This window comes from Bolinopsis microptera, chromosome 3 (genome assembly GCF_026151205.1).
Source record: "Bolinopsis microptera isolate Bmic1 chromosome 3, MBARI_Bmic_1.0, whole genome shotgun sequence".
Taxonomy (NCBI): Eukaryota; Metazoa; Ctenophora; class Tentaculata; order Lobata; family Bolinopsidae; genus Bolinopsis; species Bolinopsis microptera.
The window spans coordinates 15,457,233-15,480,204 of NC_087074.1; the positions used below are offsets into that span (position 1 = coordinate 15,457,233).

General features: G+C 38.8%; 2 protein-coding genes and 1 long non-coding RNA gene across 3 annotated transcripts; 1 reads left to right on the forward strand and 2 right to left on the reverse strand.

Moving 5' to 3' along the window:
* The first annotated feature begins 86 nt into the window (after positions 1-86).
* On the forward strand, positions 87-22,855 carry LOC134813496 (hemicentin-1-like). The gene is made up of 19 exons (XM_063821300.1): positions 87-234; positions 3,290-3,455; positions 3,709-3,854; positions 4,000-4,114; positions 4,371-4,531; positions 6,867-6,961; positions 7,155-7,296; positions 7,602-7,751; positions 7,956-8,141; positions 8,364-8,539; positions 9,184-9,328; positions 9,910-10,066; positions 10,249-10,366; positions 15,330-15,394; positions 16,839-16,980; positions 17,168-17,260; positions 22,074-22,235; positions 22,371-22,526; positions 22,771-22,855. The coding sequence occupies exons 1-19, from the start codon at positions 186-188 to the stop codon at positions 22,780-22,782; spliced, it is 2,436 nt and encodes an 811-aa protein (XP_063677370.1). The 5' UTR covers positions 87-185; the 3' UTR covers positions 22,783-22,855.
* On the reverse strand, positions 12,460-13,412 carry LOC134813401 (uncharacterized). The gene has a single exon (XM_063821140.1). The coding sequence runs from the start codon at positions 13,331-13,333 to the stop codon at positions 12,617-12,619; it is 717 nt and encodes a 238-aa protein (XP_063677210.1). The 5' UTR covers positions 13,334-13,412; the 3' UTR covers positions 12,460-12,616.
* On the reverse strand, positions 19,368-21,635 carry LOC134813499 (uncharacterized). Its single transcript, XR_010160028.1, has 3 exons — positions 20,172-21,635; positions 19,891-20,004; positions 19,368-19,729 (listed from the first exon to the last, which is right to left on the reverse strand). It is a non-coding gene; the product is annotated as an uncharacterized LOC134813499 (long non-coding RNA).
* Positions 22,856-22,972: the final 117 nt, after the last annotated feature.

Here is a 22,972-nt window from a genome sequence, read left to right on the forward strand (position 1 = left end):
CGAAATGATATTATCTAAGTTGTAGTTACTATATACTAAAGTACTAACACTATTCTCTATTTCTACACATTTATTAACTCAATATCATTTGTAGAATGAGCTGACAGCACCACACCAGATAATTCAGTAACAGTAGATAAAGAATTACAACAGATAAGAGAGATAAGAGCTGATAAGGGGCGACAATGATAGAGCTGCTGTTCCTCCTCACGATATTGCTGCTACAAGTCCAAGGTATGTGCTGAGTTATTATCCTTTAGATAGAAATTGTATCGCCTCAAATTTAGGAATTTGATCCTAATTACCGCATCTAGTAGTGTCTATGTAAAACGATCATCTAAATCAATTATAGATCACACTCGAAATCCAGGACCTTTACCACACCCAAATGTAACATGCGTAATGTTACACACTAAAATATTACACATAGAATCAACACGTGGACACATCTGGCAACTAACACCAGTGAACAGACACTTAATTATTGGTTAACATACCACAATATAATTATAAGTTATTTCCAAACAATAGAATATTGAGCATGTCCTCCTCCAGGTCCGAATTTCCGCAATTATGTTAGCCTAGTATGAGTAATACATTCTCTCTTTCTCTCCCAGGTTACAGACATCTCAAACCTTTTTCCCAGTTTACACACATAACACCCATTTTGTGTATCTTACTGTTTGTGATAGATATCACTGCTTCCTAAAATGACCATATAAGGTAATATTGTAATGACAATATGTGCAGTTCTCCAGTGAGGGTTGAGGGGATGTTGTAATTAATTGGCGCCTCCCTTGCCTCTCCCTCTCGTTACCCACGCGTTACTCACGCGTTACCCACGTTATTCTTATGATAAGGCACAGTGAGGTAGACAGTCAGTAAGATAATGTAGTTATGATGCGCGTGTAATAATAAATCTATCGAGATATAATTATCTTTCATTATCTGAATAGCTGTAGTACTCTGAGTTCCTTTCAGAGGTAATCTCATTATGTTATTGTTGAATGGACCACGAGTTGTACACTGTTCTCTGTGTCTGATTAGTTCCCACACTCCCAAACACCAGCTGTTTACATAATTAAAACATGTTCCGTTCCCTTTCATTCTAATCGTCACAAATTGGACACACAACTCTGATACTCAGCAAAGTTATTTTAGGTAATAACCCTAATCTAAGCATGACAACTGACAAGGCGTTGCATGTTACAGTTGTCACCCGAGCTAGATATACACCAATCAACATCTCTGATTTGCAAATAGTTCTAACCTCAAAAAGTAAACAATTGCGTATGTTTACCTAGTATAACAGTAGATTCTACATCACACAGTACACACTTACTCTGTACACTCACACACTCAAACACACGCAATCATGTTCTACATTTCCTGATATCTGCAAAACAATCTCACAGCTACACGTAGTAGTAAGTATACTTTAATACGTTTATTAAGGTGAGAAAGTTGGCGGCTTCTATCCGGAAGTAGTTGAAATCTAGTCTAATCACCTGGGGACACTCGGTGGTAATGTTGAGTATTGATACCGGGTGTTGCAGAAGAATTAGACAACATACTTCCTGATTAGCTTATTTCAATGTCTGATATGTTGGTTCCTCTGTTGAGCCATCCAGCCAATTATCACCTAGTGGTTTTAGGTTTCTGATAATGGTGATAAAACAGTGATAACAGATATGACTTTTGAAATCATTGCATGACAATGTTGCTGTGCAATCAGCCTAATTGATCTCATTTGATCGATTCTAATTCTAATTTCTATCGCTTGGTATTTGTGTTCAAGTAAGTTTATTATAGTCTATAAACACAACGTCAGGGCACCTAAATGCTCTAGGTCCACAGTAATAATTGTTCTAGCTACAGGAAACCAATTGCAATAGCTCCCCACAACAATTACACCAACCAGTCCTCAACCTGTGTATAATACATCCTGGGTGTACATGTCTAAGTGTATTGTTACCATAGCGTTCATACACATTCCTGGACGAAAATGAGAAACACATTCTGTAAATCACAAAAACTGACATGAAATATTTAATTTACAATACAATATTGTTGCCGAGTTCCTATGATGATGGTGTAACAGTACGTTTAACATTTAACAAACATCATGCTGACTATTATACATAACACCTTACAGCACAAGACAGTCAACAATTAGGCCTTATGTGGCGGCCCCCGAGTAAGACGTTCTCTTGTGTTAATAAGATCAATCATTATTTAAAGTGGATCAATCATAAGATTTGTGTTCATGTTTACTGATTTTTTTAGTGTAACTAATTTTATGATGTGAATATGATCAAGTCATGGAGGGGGAAATACCTTAAAAATGCTCGATTACAGAAATGAGTACCTGCTCTCAAAAAAACTTTATTTGGTGTGGAAATGATGCGCAAAATGGTCACTGGACTTCCTGTGAAGTGATTTGAGCTGGACGGATTTGGTGTATGGGCCTGAATGATTCACTAAGTTTTAAGGAGTGGTCCGAACTCTGTTACATTAAATTTGTGACTTCAGGACCCCATTCGTTTTCTCATTACGATTAATTTCACATCAGATGATGATGCACGTAAAATAAGTGACGTAAAATCCTGGGCCACCCGATCTCGTCTGCTACCATTTCACTAAAAATGAGGTCACTGTCCCTACCCCTTACACCCACACATTGTGCGTGTGACCCTGGACACTTAGCAGCATTATGGGATAATTAGACCATTAGAACAATGGAATGGTGGAAATTGTCTGGCTCTTGGAGTTGGAGCTGCAGCGGCTGCTGTGCTATGATCCACTCCGCAGATCTTGTTTTGTCAAGCAGATATAAATTCATTAAGCAGGGATTTATGTCATGTTACATTATTGGTGAGCGAAGGGTCTGGTCCTCGCCAATGTCTTGCCGATTAGGTCATTGTGACGTAATATGGTGCTAATTTTATGTAACGCGCGGTACAAGATTTCGTTGACCTGGAAGAGGCCTCTCGCATTTAGAAAATTTCAAATATACGCGCGCGCGGTGGAATGTAAACATGACAATCGACTAGGATCAAATATCGAATTATAAACACCTGGATTGAATTACGTAACACTGCCATAAGTTCCATTATAAGATTTGTATATATGTATTTAGTGTTCCATGTTGATGAACAGACATATGTTTAATTCTATTTCTCTTGAGAACAAATGTTTTCTAGAAACTGGACACAACATTTGAAACAATGGGTATTTAAGCAAACATAAATTCTATGGAATGAGTGTCATAATCATGTTATTGCTTCAGGAACGACATGGCCTACTACAAAGTTAATACATCCACCGAGTGGTATCCTTATAGAAGGAGCTGGAAGGGCAACAAACATTACATTTGATGTTTCCGGCGTACCCTTCCCAGAAGAGAGAAAATGGTACAAAGATGGTGCCGAGATTACAACATTTAATAATATGAAGTAAGTTAGCAATTTAGATTAATGATATGAAATAGGTTAGGCTCACTACAGATTTAAATACAAGGTGGTTTTATTGGACGAGCTGAGTCTGTGATAAGACATTATATGACTTATCAGCAACTGTATGGTGTCAAAACAATGTCCTACAATCTTTTTCAAGTTTACTCCGGAAGACTCAACATTCACTTTGTGATTTATTTGTTGGTAATAATGGTCATTAAATATTTGATTAAACAATTGTTTTACTTTTCAGTGTTGACGAATCAGGCGGCAATCTCATATCTTTAAAATTTAACGCTCTCTCGAAAGTCAATGAAGGGGTCTATTACTTCGTTGTCAGAGAGTCTAAGAATACTCTAGAAGCTAGTAAAAGTTTGGAAGTTAGGCTAAAAGTATCATGTAAGTAACATAACTGAAGAACTGAACGGGTATTTAATTAAAATTGACACTCAAATGCTCTAAAAACTACCAGAGTTTTTATTTTAACTGAACTCATTTTGTTGCTATTGTCTGAAGAAATCTTTAAGACACATTCCCCCAATAGTTTTAGACGATTTTCAAGACAGTGCTGAAACACAGACAAAGACTGCTCAGGTCGGAGAGTTTGCTCGTCTTGAGTGTAGAGCACCTGCACACTTTGGAGCCTACCCTAAATTCTCGTTAGTTTTACCACTTATCACCCTAAATTCTTGTTAGTTTTACCACTTTTCACCCTAAATTCTCGTTAGTTTTACAACTTTTCACCACTTTTTACCAATAAGTATCATTTCCCTAAAATCTAGCTTCTAATCAGATAGAGATGAATAAATTGGAGTCCTATCTTTCAGCAACAAAAAAGCGGCCTACCTAATGTTTCATGATGTGAAGGATCCCCAAGTAAACAAAACATACTTTAACATTAATATCTCATATCAGATGGAGCAAGGGAGCCGAGAAGATAGTTGAATCAGACAGTATATACGTGTCAGAGTACGGTGATCTCATTATCATGCAGGTAGCATTTGAACAGTACAGCTCTGACTACAGATGTACTATCAAGATAGACAGCCTAATGGAGGGAGAGCAGGAAAAACAAGGTAATTTGGAATTTAGGATATTTAGAATTGTATCTAGAATTTAGATTTCGTGTCCAACGTTGGGAATGTGGCAATTTGGAGAATTTTCTCCTTCGGGAACCTTTAATTATCCTAGAAAGAATTTGTATTTTATACTTCTTAATTGAAGTTGTCGTGTTTTACACTTTAACTGTATTAACCTGATAACACAATGAAACAAAATATTGATTATTGATTTGCCTCTATTGCAACGTTCATACAACTCATTGTATAATGTATATTAGTTCATGTTAGTGCAATGTGCATGAAACGTGATCTCGCTATATGTTTTCGATTGTTAAGTGTAGACTAACTGTAAAAACAAATGCATGCACTGATATCTTGGTTAATCATTATGATATTTTTGTTCAAGGTTACGATCGCGTTCAGTTCAATCTGATCGGAGTCATGTCTGAGGCCCAACCTGACAAGTTATCATACTCCTCATTTGCATTGTGTTGTTTTAGATTTGCGGATGGGAAACTAGTGCAAGGAATAGGTGGCGCGATGAAATAATATGAGGAGTGAATTTTATTGACAATATTTTCTTAAGTTACCTGGTCTTGAACAACTAGGTTGTTTTAAGAAGGTGAACTCATTTCCCAAAGTGCAGGTCACATTACTGCTCCCTTTGTTGAGAGCTTGTAAGTCAGAACATGTCACTTCCACGACGGTTCCTGTGACCACTGGAAACTTAATTGATGTTCCAATCGTATCGGTCCAGTCAGCATCGAGTCCAGTGCAGCCATCTGATGAAATGTTTTTTTGAAATGTCGTTTTTGCAAGAGAAAATCGAAAATGCTTCTGACCCTCTCCTTATGGCTATTTTTGGAACCTAGAATTAGAAATAATCGAATTATAACTTATTATAACATAATTATCATTATGATAATGAGTTATTTGAAGCTTAATTACCCGGTTGATGTCTATAGAAGTCAGAAGCACTGTCGTAGGAGGGATTAAAATACACCATCTTTACATTTTTATCCCAATTTCTGCTCCAGCTACTCTCACTACACGTTGAAGAGGACAGTAGAATGTTGAGCACCTCCACCTCATTACAGTCCACCACAATTCTGATTCCCGAGGTCTTGATTAGGTGGATCCTCCACACCTTTTCCTTAGCAGAGGGCCATTCAGTTTCGAAGTTGGTGTCAGATGTGCTGCAGCGGTTGATCCAGTACTTTGGAGTATTGAAGAAGTAGAGACCAACTCCTCCAATAAAGTCACCATCCCGCCTCTTGTAGAACCTCACTACTATTCTATCATCACTCCCCAACTCGCTGTCTGTCTTGATTTCTAGTGGGGAGTTCTCCAGGTCATAGTCTATGAAGCTGTTTTGTTGTACAGTTATCCAGCCTGTGAGTTAGTGTGTGGAATTACAAATTTGTAGTGGCAAAAGGCGAACAATTTCTGTTGTATTTAAATTTCACACGAAAAATTCTATGAGTTGGAAGGCTCCGTTCGATTGATAAAATTCCAAGAGACTTTACTCTTTGTAGCACCCTACCTTCGTTGGCAGCGAAGATCTTCGTGATAAAGCTACTCACTACCAATATCATCATGATGTCTGTTATCCACTTCTTCATTTCTTTCAGTCTTCTTTTAGCCACAAACGGTGTAGATACTCACACAGCTTTAAACACGTATTCAAAAGCAAACGGGTTCGGACTAATAAATCAGCTTACAACAAGAGCATCTTTTGTCGTCTCCTCGCTTTAACACGGAGATCGCTAGGTATTGCTTGCGGAGGTAATGCAACAAATCTCGAGCTTTTCTTTGTTAACTTTTAAGATCTGAATAGTATGCTCCTGTTGGGTAATTTGGTAAATGTCGATTAACTCCGCAAGATGTCAGACGATGTGCAGATTTATTCAATATTCAAAGTCTGGCTAATAACGTAAACGTCTATGTAAAATGTAAATGACATAATATGCTATACGGTCTGAGGATCATTCTAGAATTCTGGCAGTGTATACACTACATATTACATGAAGTAAACTGAACAGCTTGAACTTCTTGCTACAGACTGGGTCTCAAGTAAACCTTGTTTGAACTTCTCGTATGAAATATTAGAATTCAAAAGTACCTGTTTGGTCAGAAATAGAATGTATCATTATAATATTATGTGACATAAAATAAATCGTGAGATATAATATATGATCTGGCAATTCAGAAAACTATGTATATTATTTGCAGAATGTGAACACATGTCTGCACTGGTGACCTAACCTGCTAACTGAACCTCTCTCTCCCCCAGGTCCTGCTGTGTCACTTATAGTAACCGGTAACCTGCTAACTCTCTCTCTCTCTTCAGGTCCTGCTGTGTCACTTATAGTAACCGGTAACGCTGCCTCCTACGTTCCTCCTAATATAGCTCTACAGCCAATCGACCTTAAAATCGACGCTCAGGTAGGCGTTGAATTTCGTTAAAAAATTATGACAATTCTTTTGCATTTTAAGGACCATTCATAATAGGAAACCCAAACTTGTTCAAAAGATTAATAACCAGTCATTAACCAGTCACAGACCTGTAACCAGTAAACAGTTGCTGAGCCATGGCTAACCTCTTAAAAAGCTTGTAACTGACTATTACACCACTCAGGTTAAAGAGACGTTCCGAGTGGAATGTGCCGTTAACGGTTACCCCACCCTACCCAGTATCAGGTGGTATAAAGACAGTGTCCAGATTGGCTCCAGTGGTATTATATACGATCTGCAGAACAGAAACTTTCTCAAGATTTCCAGTCAGTCTTGATTCTTTTCTTTTCTTTACCTTTTTGATGCTATTATCGTGCCCGAAAGTAAAAGTTTTATCTTATAGTCTTTATGCGATGTTTCAGAAAAGAAGAAGCAAATATTCGTAATCTTGCGAGTTGCGACTTTTAAAATGATCGGAGTTCGGACCCTTTTCAAGAAAAAGCCACTTTTGGAGGGTCCATACCCATATATTGCCATAACTGCTTTAAATTTAATTAAATCATTATAACAAAAATATGTAGAAAGAACCTGGCCCCAATATCCCCTGCTGATGTTAACCTCTCCTCTCCAGTTCCCCGAAGTGGCGGCAGTGTAGGTGGAACATACCGATGTGAGGCTAACGACGGTACTAAACAGATCTACGCTAGTGCTGAGATCGAGATACAGACCAAACCTATTATAACCACTGGGTTACCTACGGCGGAGGTCAAGAAATCATCTGGTAAGTTAATTAATTGAATAATTAACTTACTAATCAAGTTAATTTGGAGAGGTAGTGCAGTTTAGTTCAGTGCAGTTTCCCGACTGTCAAATGCTGGGTTAACTAAGCTCCCTTTTTGTTAATACATAATGTTTTATATCACACAGCAATAAACATGATACCGTGTAATGTACCCAACACTCACCGTAATCCTCCCCTTGTCAGGCTCGACCATGGACCTGTCCTGTGAAGCTACCTCCACTCCAACTCCACAGTACAAGTGGTACAAGAACGCCAACCTGCTCACAAATGATAATTTGAATCACGCGATAAACGGCGGCAACCTTTCTATCTCTAACATCAACTCTCTGAACAGGGGTGTTTATCAGTGTGAGGCTTTCAACGATATTGGTGAGTGGACCCCCCCCCCCCCCCCCCCTCGTGTTTAATGTGAATTTTTAGGCCTGTCGTCTGGTAAATCAAGATCATGAGCCGTAAACAGTGAAAGAGATTTCATGAAGGTTTACCTGCATTAAAATTTGGTTCAGCATTTCTTCCCTTATCCCTAGAGTTTAATCGGTAGCAATTTATAGATATCTCTATTTAAATATGACCCTAAAATGCCCTTTTTAGGAAGTACGATCTCTACTGGAATGATAAGAGTACAAGAGAGACTGACTTTTGTAATCAGACCAAAAGATGTGGAAGCATTCCTCGGAACAGCGGCCACTTTCAACTGCCAAGGCAAAGGAGACCCTAAACCTACCAGTCTCAGATGGGAGTTTAACGGGGGCACCCCTCCTGCTACTGTTAGTTATTAGTTACTTCTTTTATCAGTCAATAACTAAACAAAAAGAATAACCTTTTTTGACATAATCAATCAATACAATATCATGATAGTAGGTGTCATGCATAAAAACTAAGTATGGGGAGGGGGGAGGGGGAAGGCAACCCCTTTTCCCATTTATTCCTAAACTTCTTGGCATCAATGTTAGCTGTTTTGAGCACGGATAATGTTTCAATTCCCTTCAATTTTACTAGAAAGTGTTGCCTAATTTAGAAAGAACTGCTCAAAGTTAGAAACTATATAATTCAATTGCAATATTTAAACAAGCCCTGTGAACTTTGAGTAGATTTAGTCCTTACTTCTCAGGAATATTTCCAGTCTCTCACGCCTTTCAACTTGAGCTTGAGATAATTGTTTGTTGAGCAGCTTGTGTGAGAACTGGAATTGTATTATGTGATTGAGTGGTTATGGAGTGAACAAATTTTGAAGTCAAAAAAATGTTCCTTCAAGTACTTTATTATACGTTTCACGTAATTGCATGAGCCCCAATCCTATGAAATTCAATAATTTAACCAGTATTATAAAGTAATGAGCTAAGGGAGATTCATCACAAGATAGTCCCCTAACTGGTATTATGTTCTGATTCACTAACACGCTGTATCTCAGCACGACTATACCAACAACCTGGTGAACCAAGCCACCTACAAGATCCCCAAAGTGACGAGCTCAGAAAGGGACGGCAGGGTCAGCTGCATCATCTCGTCCCCTACCAACCTCTATCCAGAGGACACTGCCACTGCTATTGTTACCAGTAAGTACATTCCCAATCTTATTGTTTTACCTTGAGAAATATGGGGGCCGGGGCCATCACATAATGCACTTTCTGATGAGCAATGTGCTTTCTCATCAGCGAGATAAATAAGCTGGATTCGGTCTCTGTTGGTGATTTTTACATTGAGACTGAACTGATAACTGATCACTGAGTATGATTATCCACCAAGCCAAGCTGTCAAGGGTCAGTGAATTTTTTTCATTAGATTCTTTTAACGGTTAAAACCATTAATTTTTTTTTGAAAATTCAATTTATTATTATATGGACACGTTCATTTGAGTTTGAGGATATTGGTAAATATAAGTGACCAGTCATAAAGACAGCCCAGTTACCAGGCGACCATGGGGACTAGGGGGCTTATCTTTTTTCTGGGGTTCGATTTTTTCCGGGGGGGGGGCTGCCGCCCCCCTAGCCCCCCCCCCTGGCTACGTGCCTGGCCGGGGGGGGGGGGTTCCGGTGAGACGACTGCTTTTTACAATTCCCCATATTTGGAGCTAATAGTAATACGTTTATTGACTTATTATGTGTACAGTGCTCAGTGCTCACACTGACCTCCACAGTTAGAGAGGGCCCACAAGTTAAGGCCACACAAAAGAACATCACCGCCAACGAGGGAGAACAGAGAGACTTGACGTGCATGGTGGAGAATGTGGGAAACAGTGTCAATTGGAAGTGGCTCTTCAAGGACACTCTTATTACTCAGGACGATGATAGGAGGTTTTTATAGATTTCTTGCAAAATCCTGATGATTTAAGCACCCAAAATGTCGAGAAGTCCTTATACCTGTTATTATTCGTTTGAGTCAACTTTAAAGTTTTAGTTTTAGCACTTATTAATCCGCGGGTCATCCAACCGAAAAAGAGTACAAGATCATCATAAACCTAACAGAGCGTTCTCAGGATAACAGTAGAACATAACATGATCGAGATCCGGGCACTGACAGGTGCTGATCAGGGCACCTACACATGTCAAGCTGATGAGAACGGACTCTCCAACTCTGACACCATGTTCATTATGGTATGAAATTAACTTTATTAGTATACTTTTTATGCAGTTTGGTAAATTGTAGTAGTAGGGAAGCTTCTGTTTATTTTACTTGATTCAACTTCGTCCCCATGAACATTTCTGTGGCAGAACACCCTTTACACCAAAATTACACTCACAGTTTCTTGGAAACCAATAATATTTCCACATCTAATCCACGTGACTCACAAGAGTTTAATTAAATTTCCTTAACTTTGACAATATGTTCGAGGGATACCGGAAGACCGAACACCTTGAATTTAAATGATAGCTTAATTCTTTAATTGATTCCAAGTTTACTAACATGTCAGCATGGCTAATGAGGATTAAGGACACATACATGATACTATACACTATAATACAGTATACATAAAAACAGGAAGTTTATCTTGCGCACCACTCTGCACCAAAACAATTTTTTGGGAACACCTATGTCTGTGATTGGAAATTTTCTGGTTTAAATTTAATCAAGAATAGGCTTATCGAATGAGCATGTGATTTAATTGTATAGTATATAGATACAAGCTGTTTCAAAGTTTGAGAGTGTTCATAAATTTGAAAAATAATTGAAAGTGTTCAAGTTTTCTTTTTACAAATATTCAAAGATACATACAAATCAAATGTAACATAAATGTAAGAGTAACTTCTCAAATCAAGCCCCCAACAATGCTTGTCATCGTTTTAAATAATTTCGATGAATATATCACAGTTCTCACAACTAAGCTGTCCCTTCCAACAGAGATAGCGGCTAAAGTTCGTCATTATTTTCTTTTGTGAAGGGAAGGAGGTAGAATGGCTCCCTTGTGTTACACATTATGCTCTGCACTGAACAATCGATCCATGTTAGTTTCTTATCCATACAGACAGATATCTGGTCAACTAGCTGTCTAGATGAGCCGTCTTTCTCAGCAACTGTCCTGCACCAATAAGTCGCCTTTTTCTTCATCGCCTTGTCGAGCTGGTCAAAAGTGTAGGATTCACGGGGATCTGGCACGATTCCAGCATTTTTCAGTAACTTGTCCATGTCCAGCTTATGGTTTAAAGAGAGAGCAGTATTGAAGTAGTCGTGAGGGGACTGTAGCTCGTCAGTGCAGCAGGTGCCATGTTTGCAGTACTCGTACTTCCAGAATTGAGCGTCTCCGCCACTCTCGTAAGTGGGCCACCTTTGGCGCATCATGTCCACTAGGTCGGGTAGTCTGGAGACGTTGAGGTGACAGGAGCTGCCTGCACAGTCCACTGGATCAGCACTCCCTCTCTTGCTCGGCCACAGTCCATGTATTGTCCAGTACTTTACTACTCTAGGTAGTGGTGATATGCAGGCAGGGCCGGCTTTGTAGCAGGAGTTGGGATACCACTGTCTCACAAGTTTGAAGGTATCGTAGGTGGTGGTATCTGTAGAGGCGAGGGTGTGAGAGAGCAAGAGAAGGGAAGTAAGGAAAACTAACATGGTGTGGGAGATGTAGTGAGCAGTCACTGAGCTGCTATATTTATAGTAGGTTGAGTTGTACCAAAGATTTGGTACTCAAGTTAAATATTGTGCCTGTTGAGTGTTGGGTTACAAGTGTATATGAGTCAAAGCGTAAGCGAAAGCTGAATGCGAGAATTTCCCATGTCATAGTTTCTATCTTCAGTTCAAGTCCCGGTTTATAATCTTATTATACCAGATTTTATTCATAACCATAATCACTATAATCATTAAAGACTAAGATGTCACATTGTCACAGCGTCACATAAAGTTGTCTTGTATGGGTTCGGATTGGAAATTTATCGACCTTTACCTTATAAGTCATAATATATTCAATTGTTTTCACAATACAAATGTTTTACTCGGAATCTTATCACATATAATACCATAATATTCACGTTATTAAGAAGAACATTTAAAACAATACTCTAAAATTACAATTTCTTTTGACAGGAGAAATTGTTCAAACTGTCTTTTTCTTGTGGTTTGAGTAAATTGAATTGGGTATCTAGTTTTTGGAGTATTGTGGGGTTAGCAATTTTGACATCGGTAATCTTTATTCTAATTTTGATTGTTGATATAAGCGGGATAAAAATGTTGTATTTAATTATGTATTACAATTTAACAAATACACATACGAACAAAATGTAACATACATTTTACTATGATTTCTCAAATCACGACCACATCAATGTTTGTGTTCGTTTTGAATTCACAGTTCTCACAAATAATCTGTCCTTTCCAACCTCATCTCAAAATTACATTAACAGAGACGAAGGTTACAGTTCGTCGGTAATGTCTTTTTTGAAGGGAAGCAGGTAGAAAGGCTTAGCTCTGTTGCACTTTTTACTCTGCGCTGAACAATCGATCCATGCTAGTTTCTTATGCATACAGACAGATATCTGGTAAACAAGCTGTCTAGAAGAACCGTCCTCCTCAGCGACTGTCCTGCACCAATAAGTCGCCTTTTTCTTCATCGCCTTGTCGAGCTGGTCAAAAGTGTAGGATTCACGGGGATCTGGCACGATTCCAGCATTTTTCAGTAGCTTGTCCATGTCCAGCTTATTGTTTAAAGTGAGAGTAGTACTGAAGTATTTGTGGGGGGACGGGAGCTGGTCAGTGCAGCAGGTGCCATGTTTGCAGTACTCGTGCTTCCAGAATCGAGCGTCTCCGCCATTATTGTAAGTGGGCCACCTTTGGTGCATCATGTCCACTAGGTCAGATATGGTGGAGGGGTCGAAGTGACATGTGGTACAGTTCACTGGGTCAGCACTCCCTCTCTTGCTCGGCCACAGTCCATGTATTGTCCAGTACTTTACTACTCTAGGTAGTGGTGATATGCAGGCAGGGCCGGCTTTGTAGCAGGAGTTGGGATACCACTGTCTCACAAGTTTGAAGGTATCGTAGGTGGTGGTATCTGTAGAGGCGAGGGTGTGAGAGAGCAAGAGAAGGGATGTAAGGAAAACTAACATGGTCTGGTAGATGTAGTGAGCCATCAGTCACTGAGCTGCTATATTTATAGTAGGCTGAGTTGTACCAAAGATTTGGTACTCAGGTTAAATATTGTGCCTGTTGAGTTACTGGTTTATAATTTATATGAGTCAAAGCGTAAGCGAAAGCTGAATGCAAGAATTTCCCATGTCATTGTTTCTATTTTTGAGACGTTTCTTAATCTTATCTTGCCAGATTTAATTCACGACCATAATCTTCATATTAAGGAGTCAAAGGGTCAAACAAAGTCGAAAGCGAGAAGTCGTCTTGCTAGCCACACGGAGAACAGTTTCATAGATTCTATTTTTGAAAAAATTGTATTCCGGATCTTATCACATTTAATTCACGACCATAATATCCAGATTGAGAAGTCAAGACAACGTAAAACAATACTCTGAAGTTACAATTTTAGCAGCATATCTTTTGCTCTTCAAATATTTCTAAAATCACGAGTTTTAAAGTCCATTCACGTAAAAATTTTGCTAAAATTCCGGTTAAGATTTGTTTTAATAGGCCCAAGAAAAGGCTGAAAACGCTAATTACTTTCTTGATTAGAGTTTTATTAACTCATGGAGTAAAACTATATTCTATAAGTCAAATCTTTAAAATTCGTTCATACTAGTAATTACTATGTATAAAACTATTTTCATAATAATTTTCATTTCTCATAATCTTACTACAACGTTAAAGATCCAGCTCTAAGTTCAGTGTCAGTCTCCCGATATTTTTTCCCATTTTCAACTGCCTGTGAAACATAATTTTCTACAACATTAACAAAGTGACCCTCCTCAACCCCTAAACTTGATGCACATTCAACATCTGCTTCTTTCTCAGCTATCACTTTGTGTAACTCCGGTGACATGGAAAAAGCTCCATCGTCTTCGATTCTCAATCCTGAATAACCTAATGGAAGGAACGGTTCGTCCAGTAATTCTTTGTTAAATTCCTTCCACATCTCCTCGTAATCCCTTTCAGTTTCAACTCTTACCATTATCAACATCAGGGCCATGAACCGTCTACTTGCTGCCATCTGATTTTGTCTTCTCCCACTCGGATTTAAGGAGCCATTGATGGCAGATACAAGGGTAGTGACAGTTCCCAATGCCGCTCCAAAATAGTGAGAAACGGGCAGCAGTGTGGACAGGGTAGTCATTGCGGATAAAAATATGAGAGCCATACTCAAGATGTTGTGGACTCGGTCCCAGTATTGCGCTAGTTTTCTATGAGATTCAGCCTTGACACGAGTCATCCCGACGAATGATTCCCAGTTTTTTGCCATCCCCATGGTGTGCTTTTGGTCTGAAACATGTCGTTTGTTAGACGGGGAATCAGGGAATGATATGATATTGATATTTAAAATATTAATCTTAGATTAATGTAGGAATGACCCCATCCATCTTAGAATATCGTTATTGTTAACAACTGAATACATACATTGAGTAGAGGCAGATCTGTCATCTGGAGCCAACGTTTATTTAGCAATCAAACTTGAGTTACTCAGGTTTTGTTAAAGCATCAATGTACGATACATTATGTACCTAACATCTAAAAAATATGAGCCGAGGCCTCACCCAAATATTTGTAGCAAAATAATTTTTTAAATGCCCAAATTGCTAGTTTATTTTTCGCGATCAAACCAAATGTTGTAGTGCCAAACCACTGCGAAAGTAAACTACCTACATTCACAAATAAAATGCACAGTTGGGATGCGTTTTAATAATTTAGGATGAAACGTTGCAAGTCGTGAAAACAGTTGAAAATTACAGAATGAACCATTAAAACTGCGAATATTAACACGATACACACTAAAGAATCAAGTACTTAATATCTCAACTTTCATTAAGTTGTATAACTCAACTAGCTTATTGTCTCACAAACAACTATTAATCATCATGTAATTATTCTTCATGGTGCATTGCAACTGTGATCTTCTGAAAAATATGACTGTATTGGTTTTTATCTTTTATCTAATACATAGTATAATGATAAGCGTTATCTCAGGTGAAGACTATGCCGCGTATTACACTGGACGACACTTTACGTATTGGAGAGGGTGCTGATGCTAGGTGAGTTATCTTATAGCTGCTAGGTAGCGCAGAGGCTAGATCCTCTCCTTCTCAGTCGGGAGGTTGTGGGTTCGAATCTCAGTGATTACGTACTTTTCTAATTATTCAAATAACGTTAAATTCATAACATGTTAATAAATGCATAAAGGTGTTTCTAAATTAGTTCATATAGGTTATCAGGTTTTCATTTAAAAATGTGTACTTTTCATGAATTTTTGTTTAAATTTAACCGGCACAGGTTCCCTTTACAACTCATCCTCCACAGTAAGTATAGTGTTGAGATTTCAAGCTCCTCAATCTCTTTTTAACTTCTGAGGGTTACCCTTAATTGTGGGCATGAGAAAGGTGTTTTTGGGGAGTCGGGACGTGTGTGATATTTTATGTAACATCTTGATCTGTCTGCTGTGCGGTGTGATTGCAAAAAGTGGAGCTGAAGTGGTGGGGTGGTTAAACCATGGTTTTTAGTTGGCGGACATGTATAAATTATTAAATCAAACGTTTTCTCACAATTTATTTGATTATCTTCTCAAAGCATTTGGGTTCCCACATTACAAACTTAAAGCACAATCTCTATCTGATTACTTGTCTGTTATCTCATTTATTTAATGGAATTAGCGGACTTGATATCCACAAATATTGTAAGGCGATACTCATGTGTATATTTTAAAATTACTTATATTCACCCATCAAAGTATTCATTACGCGTGACTGTAGTCAGCCAACTAACGCGTGACTGTAGTCAGCCAACTAACGCGTGACTGTAGTCAGCCAGCTAACGCGTGACTGTAGTCAGCCAGCTAACGCGTGACTGTAGTCAGCCAACTAACGCGTGACTGTAGTCAGCCAACTAACGCGTGACTGTAGTCAGCCAACTAACGCGTGACTGTAGTCAGCCAACTAACGCGTGACTGTAGTCAGCCAACTAACGCGTGACTGTAGTCAGCCAGCTAACGCGTGACTGTAGTCAGCCAACTAACGCGTGACTGTAGTCAGCCAACTAACGCGTGACTGTAGTCAGCCAACTAACGCGTGACTGTAGTCAGCCAACTAACGCGTGACTGTAGTCAGCCAACTAACGCGTGACTGTAGTCAGCCAACTAACGCGTGACTGTAGTCAGCCAACTAACGCGTGACTGTAGTCAGCCAACTAACGCGTGACTGTAGTCAGCCAACTAACGCGTGACTGTAGTCAGCCAACTAACGCGTGACTGTAGTCAGCCAACTAACGCGTGACTGTAGTCAGCCAAACAGGCACCATGTCTGATCGAATAAGAGATCGCTGCCCTGTTTGTAGTATTTTCATAACCACTGGCTAAAACCTCCTCCTTATATTACTGACGGAATGCTTTGATAAGTATATAATATATATGATATGTGATATAATTATATATATATGATAAGTATATAATATACCCGATACATTTTCTAACTAACGTTATCTCAGGTTAACATGTAAAGTGACCTCAAACCCAACACCAGCCATCTCCTGGATCCGTAATGGACAGACTATCAACAACTCTGCTAAGTTCACTATAGATCAACCTAATGATGGTACTTCTATCTTGGTCGTCAGCTCCGTCGACAAGGTATGTCTGCACTCTGCACTCTGCACTCGCTACCGTCATTTTTATAGAAACTTCACTGTTGTTCGCTTTATTCCTATCAGGAGTAAGCACAGAAGTTTAAGAATATTTTGCTGGCAGCAGTTTTTGTAAGTAGAACTATTAATAAATGGTAGTTCACCTTTATTCTAATCTGGATGCGCTTCTTCAGGCGACTGATATCGGAAAGTACGCTTGTAAGGCTTCTAACGAACTCGCTACAAAACAGTCAGAGATCGATCTAGTTGTGGTGGCAGCATGCGAGGTACGTCAAATATCTGAATTAATTTAAAACTGCATAAACCATACAATTTAGTTCAGGCGTGTAGAAAGATGTCTGTATATTCCGGATTCCCTAAATTCACCTCACATATGACGTCATACATTATGTCTGTTCCTGACCTAAAATTGCACGAGAAATCGATTTAACTAGGTCTCAGAACCCACAAACACTTCCTTATCCCTCAAAATTGATGTTTTACAGTTAATACGAGCAACAAGCAACTTATATTTTGATCATTCGGTTCAACTCATGACCTAGAGAGTTAAGGAATAAGGGGGCAGTCAGAGTCTACAAATCTATCTTCTCCTACATTTTGTGAGCAATCACCCTGAAACTTTCAGAAAAATGTTGAGATAGGCCTTTGATCTTGGACCTGGAAAAATCGTCAAAAAACCAGATCCAAGATATTAAAAATCGAATTTTCAGGGTGCGCGATCAAAAATTGCTTGCGCAATACAATTACACACAAGCGCTGACCTTTGACCGGCGATAATTTCGGCTAGGAACAGTATTTTTCTACCGGATCAAAAGCATCTGATAGATATCACTCCCCTCTATCAGAAACAATAATTAAAAAGTCGTTTTTGAGAAAATTTCCATGAAGACCCCCCTGCCCCCTTAAGCTGAAACCGAAATTTTAAGGCAATCGTCACCTTAACTGATCAAAAAGGTACTAACACAATTGAATTCGTGTTTTACTAGCCTGTCACGTGACCAAAATATTTTTTGCCCATAACTCTCTAGGGAAGCATTTTTACCCTACGTCATGGAAGGAGATTCGGAATCAGCGTCCAAAAATACACAGAATTAGGTTACTTTCACACCCTCAGGGCCTTTTCACAAGAATTTTTTAAATTTGGGCGAGTGATGTAGTGGGAGTGCTCGTCGACGGTCTAATACCCGTCTAATATTTGGAACAAATATTTTACAAGTATCACCCGTTAAATCCTTATCCCTCAAAATTCATGTTTCACTCAAACGAAGAACATTTTGATCACTCAAACGAAGCACATTTTGATCACTCAAACGAAGAACATTTTGATCACTCAAACGAAGAACATTTTGATCACACAAACGAAAAACATTTTGATCACTCGAACGAAGAACATTTTGATCCTGCAACAAAAGAACAAGGAAAACAGGTACTATCACAATTTTCAGAGCAGAGCACGATAGCAAAGTCAAAAGAAACACATACTAGGTAACCTAACCAATACCACAAAACAATCATGATAACAACTGAATTACATTTATTCTGTACGAGGAATATTAGTTTTGGGGCTGGTATTATAGCGAAGTTGAAAGTCTTCGGTATCAGATATGAAGCGGGAAAAAAAATCTAGTTAGCCTTTTTATAATTAAATGAAGATAATCTGCTACCTCGGGTACCTCGCAACTGTTGTTCGGTTGATTTTTCTGGGTTCTTTGCAAACAAAATCAAAATGTCTAGTTTGATCAGTTAGTTGCTGCATGTTTGAGATAATTTGATAATATTTATCATTTTCCTGGTTCAGACGATAAGCTTGATTGACCATGTCTCTGGCACAATTTCAATACCGGATTTTAATTTCATAAAAGAATGGAATTAGAAATGGAGGTCTTGCTTTACCAGGTTCGTTATCAATATGGTTTACTGCCATAGCAGCGAACGTATGGGGACTTCAAATTTCCGGTTCCGTTTCTTAAAATATCTTGGGGGGTAACATCTTGGGGGGGGGGGGGGTGACAGAAGGGCCATGGTAGCAGGAGTTACAAGCGTTTCATAATACAAAATGTGCATCACCTCTTTCTTGTGCTGAACAGAACCTTACTATTAAAGTAAACAAATGTGCATCACCTCCCCACGAAAATTCACATCTATAGACTTGTACAATATCATAGTATTATACGGAACATTAGGTTGCTGACATTTTTCCCTGGACGTGTCGAGTTGGTTTATCATTCTGGACTGTTGTGAAGACAGTACAGTGACTACCTCAGTAAATGATGACGACGATTTTACTTCATCAACAGATGTTTTTTCAAAGCAAAATATTGCAAATTATAGCAAAATATTGTAAATTATAGCCCCAATACAATCAGATATAAAGCCTGTCATTTTAATCAATTACAATATCATTAACTCATCTTGCTGTGAGTTAAATTATTCATCCATAAAATTGTATTACTTTTTGTGTAAGAAAATAGCATTTTTCCACATAATACCGAAACATGATCACTTCGATCAACAAAAAATAAAATGAATATTCGGTTGTTCATGCCTACAAAACGACTTATCAGCATTACGTTAAGGCTAGGATGTAATTTGAAAAAAGTAATCGTATGAATTGTATTGCTGATCAAATGTTCATCGGCAAGGGTGTCAATCATCACAAGGCCCTTCGTTGTGGTTTTCTCTAAAGTGTTGAAGAATCCCCAAAGTCATCTTAACTTTATTACCGACGAGTTCGCCTGATAAAATTGTTAAAGTTGTAATAACTAATAAGTAATTGCTCCATGCTCCTATGCAGATCATATAATTGATTGTAGATGAATGGTCAACGGTTGAATATGGCTCCAGAGAACTGAAAATTTTATTGATTTTGAAAATAATGATAAAATATTAAACTCACCCAACATATTCAAAATATCGCTGATCTGTGTATCACACATCTCTGTTCTGTCATTATCATACTTCTTGAAATGTTCCACAACTGGCTCTGTGAAGTTCACCCCGACGAAATGATCTATTTAAATGAATTTCTGTTAATAACATGGATTCGACAAAATAACGCCATTCTGATTCACGATAGATGACTATGTTACCAGTTCTATCTCGTTAAATATTGTATCCAGCTATAAAATATATCAACATTCCAACAAATCATTTCAAGCTCACTAAAATTCTACTTACTCAGCAAATCCCACGAAGATTTGAGCTCCTCGATAAGTTCCTCAGTAAGCACCTTATTGAAATAAGGTGATGTGTAAAATACATCCCACCGAGTAATATTTTCACATTTTCTTGTCCCCTCCAGTTGAGATTTGATGTCCGTAAGTGCTGACGAGCACGTCTCCAGTCTTCCCTCGGTCCGGTTACATCTGGTGGTTTCAGAGCTTAGATTCAATTTTGTCCTCTTGAGCTCAGTCTCGGTCAGGTTTAGACGATTTGTACATGATTGGAAATCTTCCCCCGTTGTATTTAATCGGCCGGTAACTGTGACCAGTTTCTCCTGAGTCAGATTATATTGACCGGTCACTGTTTGCAAGGCGTCCTCCGTTGTATTTAAGCGGCCGGTAACTTTGACCAGTTTCTCCTGAGTCAGATTATATTGACCGATCGCTGTTTGCAAGGCGTCCTCCGTTGTATTTAATCTACCAGTAACAGTTAGTAGTTTCTCCTGAGTCGTATTATACTGACCGGTTACTGTTAGCAAATCACTCTGCGTGCTATTTAGGTTACTGGTTACTGTAGCCAGATTGTTCCTAGTTCTGTTAAGTTCAGCGGTGACTGTTTCCAGCTGTTCTTTCATGATCTCAAACTGCTTTCTCATTATAGTGTAACAATCTACTTCTACTTCTTCAATAGATCCGCTTCTTGTTTTTGTCAAGATTTCATCCCAACGAAGAATCCTGGATTCTGAGAACTCTTTCCCAGTTAAAACAAAACCCACCTTCTGCTATCCTCCGTATTGCATCCGAAGTAAGGACCTCAGAGAAAATGTTGAAGTCAAACAATTGTCCTCCGAAAACATGGACATTAGCACTGCCATAATGACGATTAAACCACAATGTACCGCCCATGTAAAGTTCTCTCGAACTAGTCTGGTCCGTACCAACGAGATTACCATCCAGATAGAGTTTTATTGTCTGCGAATGTTTCGACCAAGTAATGCAATAATTGAACCAGGTTCCAATTGGCGTTGTAAACTTGCTTTGTAAGCTATCCAATCCACTATCATCCAAGATTCTGTTGTAATGACCAGCAGATCCTATTAATATTTCATTACGACTAGCGTAATTTAAGACGATTGGGTGCGAAGAGGTATGGATGCGCTTCATCCATGTACAGATTGACAACGAATCTCGGAACGGAGCCATGTCGTAGTTGAAACTTATAAAGTCGCTTGTAGTGGTGCCAAAATGTAAGGCCACTTCAGATTTGGCACATACAAGCAAGATCGAAATCACCATCGTTAGCGACAACATAACGGCGAAAATGTCAGAAATAAAACTAGTTTTACGGACTCTTGGTACTGTACTTTACGGTGTAGCAAGAAAAATGGAATCTGTATAATCTCTGGTATCAGGAATTCAGTTAATTACTGTATGTGAAAACTCATCAGAACCGGAAAAGTTTAAACACGTAAGATAATCTAGCTGGGTGGCATGACAAACCCTACATGGTTGGTATTGACTCGGAACAGGGTAATATATCCTGCATTTTCTTATATAAACGCCAGGTTCCATCAAACATTTCATAATTTATGATTATCAACCTCACGCTTTTATCATCCGATTCATGTAATTATAAATAGGCCTTCGGCTCTAAAAAATGTAGATAAGGGATCCTTCAGAATTCAGATTAGCCGGATTGGCTATAAGACCCCTCCCTCTTCATTATTGAAACCCTCCCCCTCAAAATTACGTAACCTACACAACATAACCTAATATTTTGGGACAATAGTTTTCATATAAATGTAAAAGTACGTATGATACCGTCGGATTGAAAAGTGCGACTAGTCCGTACTCCTCATCTTAGATTGAAACCCTTCCACGGCTCAATGTTACGTGTATAACAAAACCTAATCTCCAGGTAATGGACATCCCTAAAGACGCAGAAGCAGACTACCAGACAACAGTGACAGTCTCCTGCACAGTGAACGCTTGTCCCACGGCCCAGTGGACCTGGATGAAGGATGGTCAGCTGATCAACTTTGACGGCAGTAGGACCATTGACAGGGGCAGCTCCATCGAGGTTAGTTCATAAACTCTTTCCAACGGTTTTCTGATACTCCTGACCGGTTTTTCTGGTTCATGATAAAATTCATATATCCTCAACTTGGGTCAAATTTAGCACTCTATACCAGCTAAGTACTACTCTCCTGCTCAGTTACGACAAGTAGTACCAACAGACGGAGGTGAATACTCCTGTACTGTGGACAGTAACAATGGTCTTGATAACAGAGGCACTTACAGCGCAACCATCACAGTCACCGTCAAGGCTAAAATATACGGTTTCCCGAGTCTAAAGTCCTCTTCAAGGGTGGTTAGTTGCGTCCTTGATTCTCCGCTAAATCATTTTTGATATATTTCCACGATCAACTTGATAATATATTCCAGGTGATATCGCTCAGAGCCGCTCAATATAGTTCCACACTGATCAATGTCTGAATGTATATCTGAATGTATTATATCTGTATGTATATCAGAAGATTTATATAAATTTGTGGAGCCTGAATAGCAACATTTGTAGATATTGTGCTGGTTGATTAAAGGTTCTGTGATTTCAGGAGACACAGTAAAGATGGACTGTTCAGCTCACGGAGATGATTCTCAGGGGTCGTTACTGGTGGAGTGGTACAAGTCTGGAGTGAGACAAAACACTGGATCTTCCGTTGTAAGTCAGACAAGTATTTAAGAAAACTAATTTATAATTTTGTTAGAATATTGGAATGTGACTCAAAAAGTTGCTGTAATATTTCTGAGACTGGT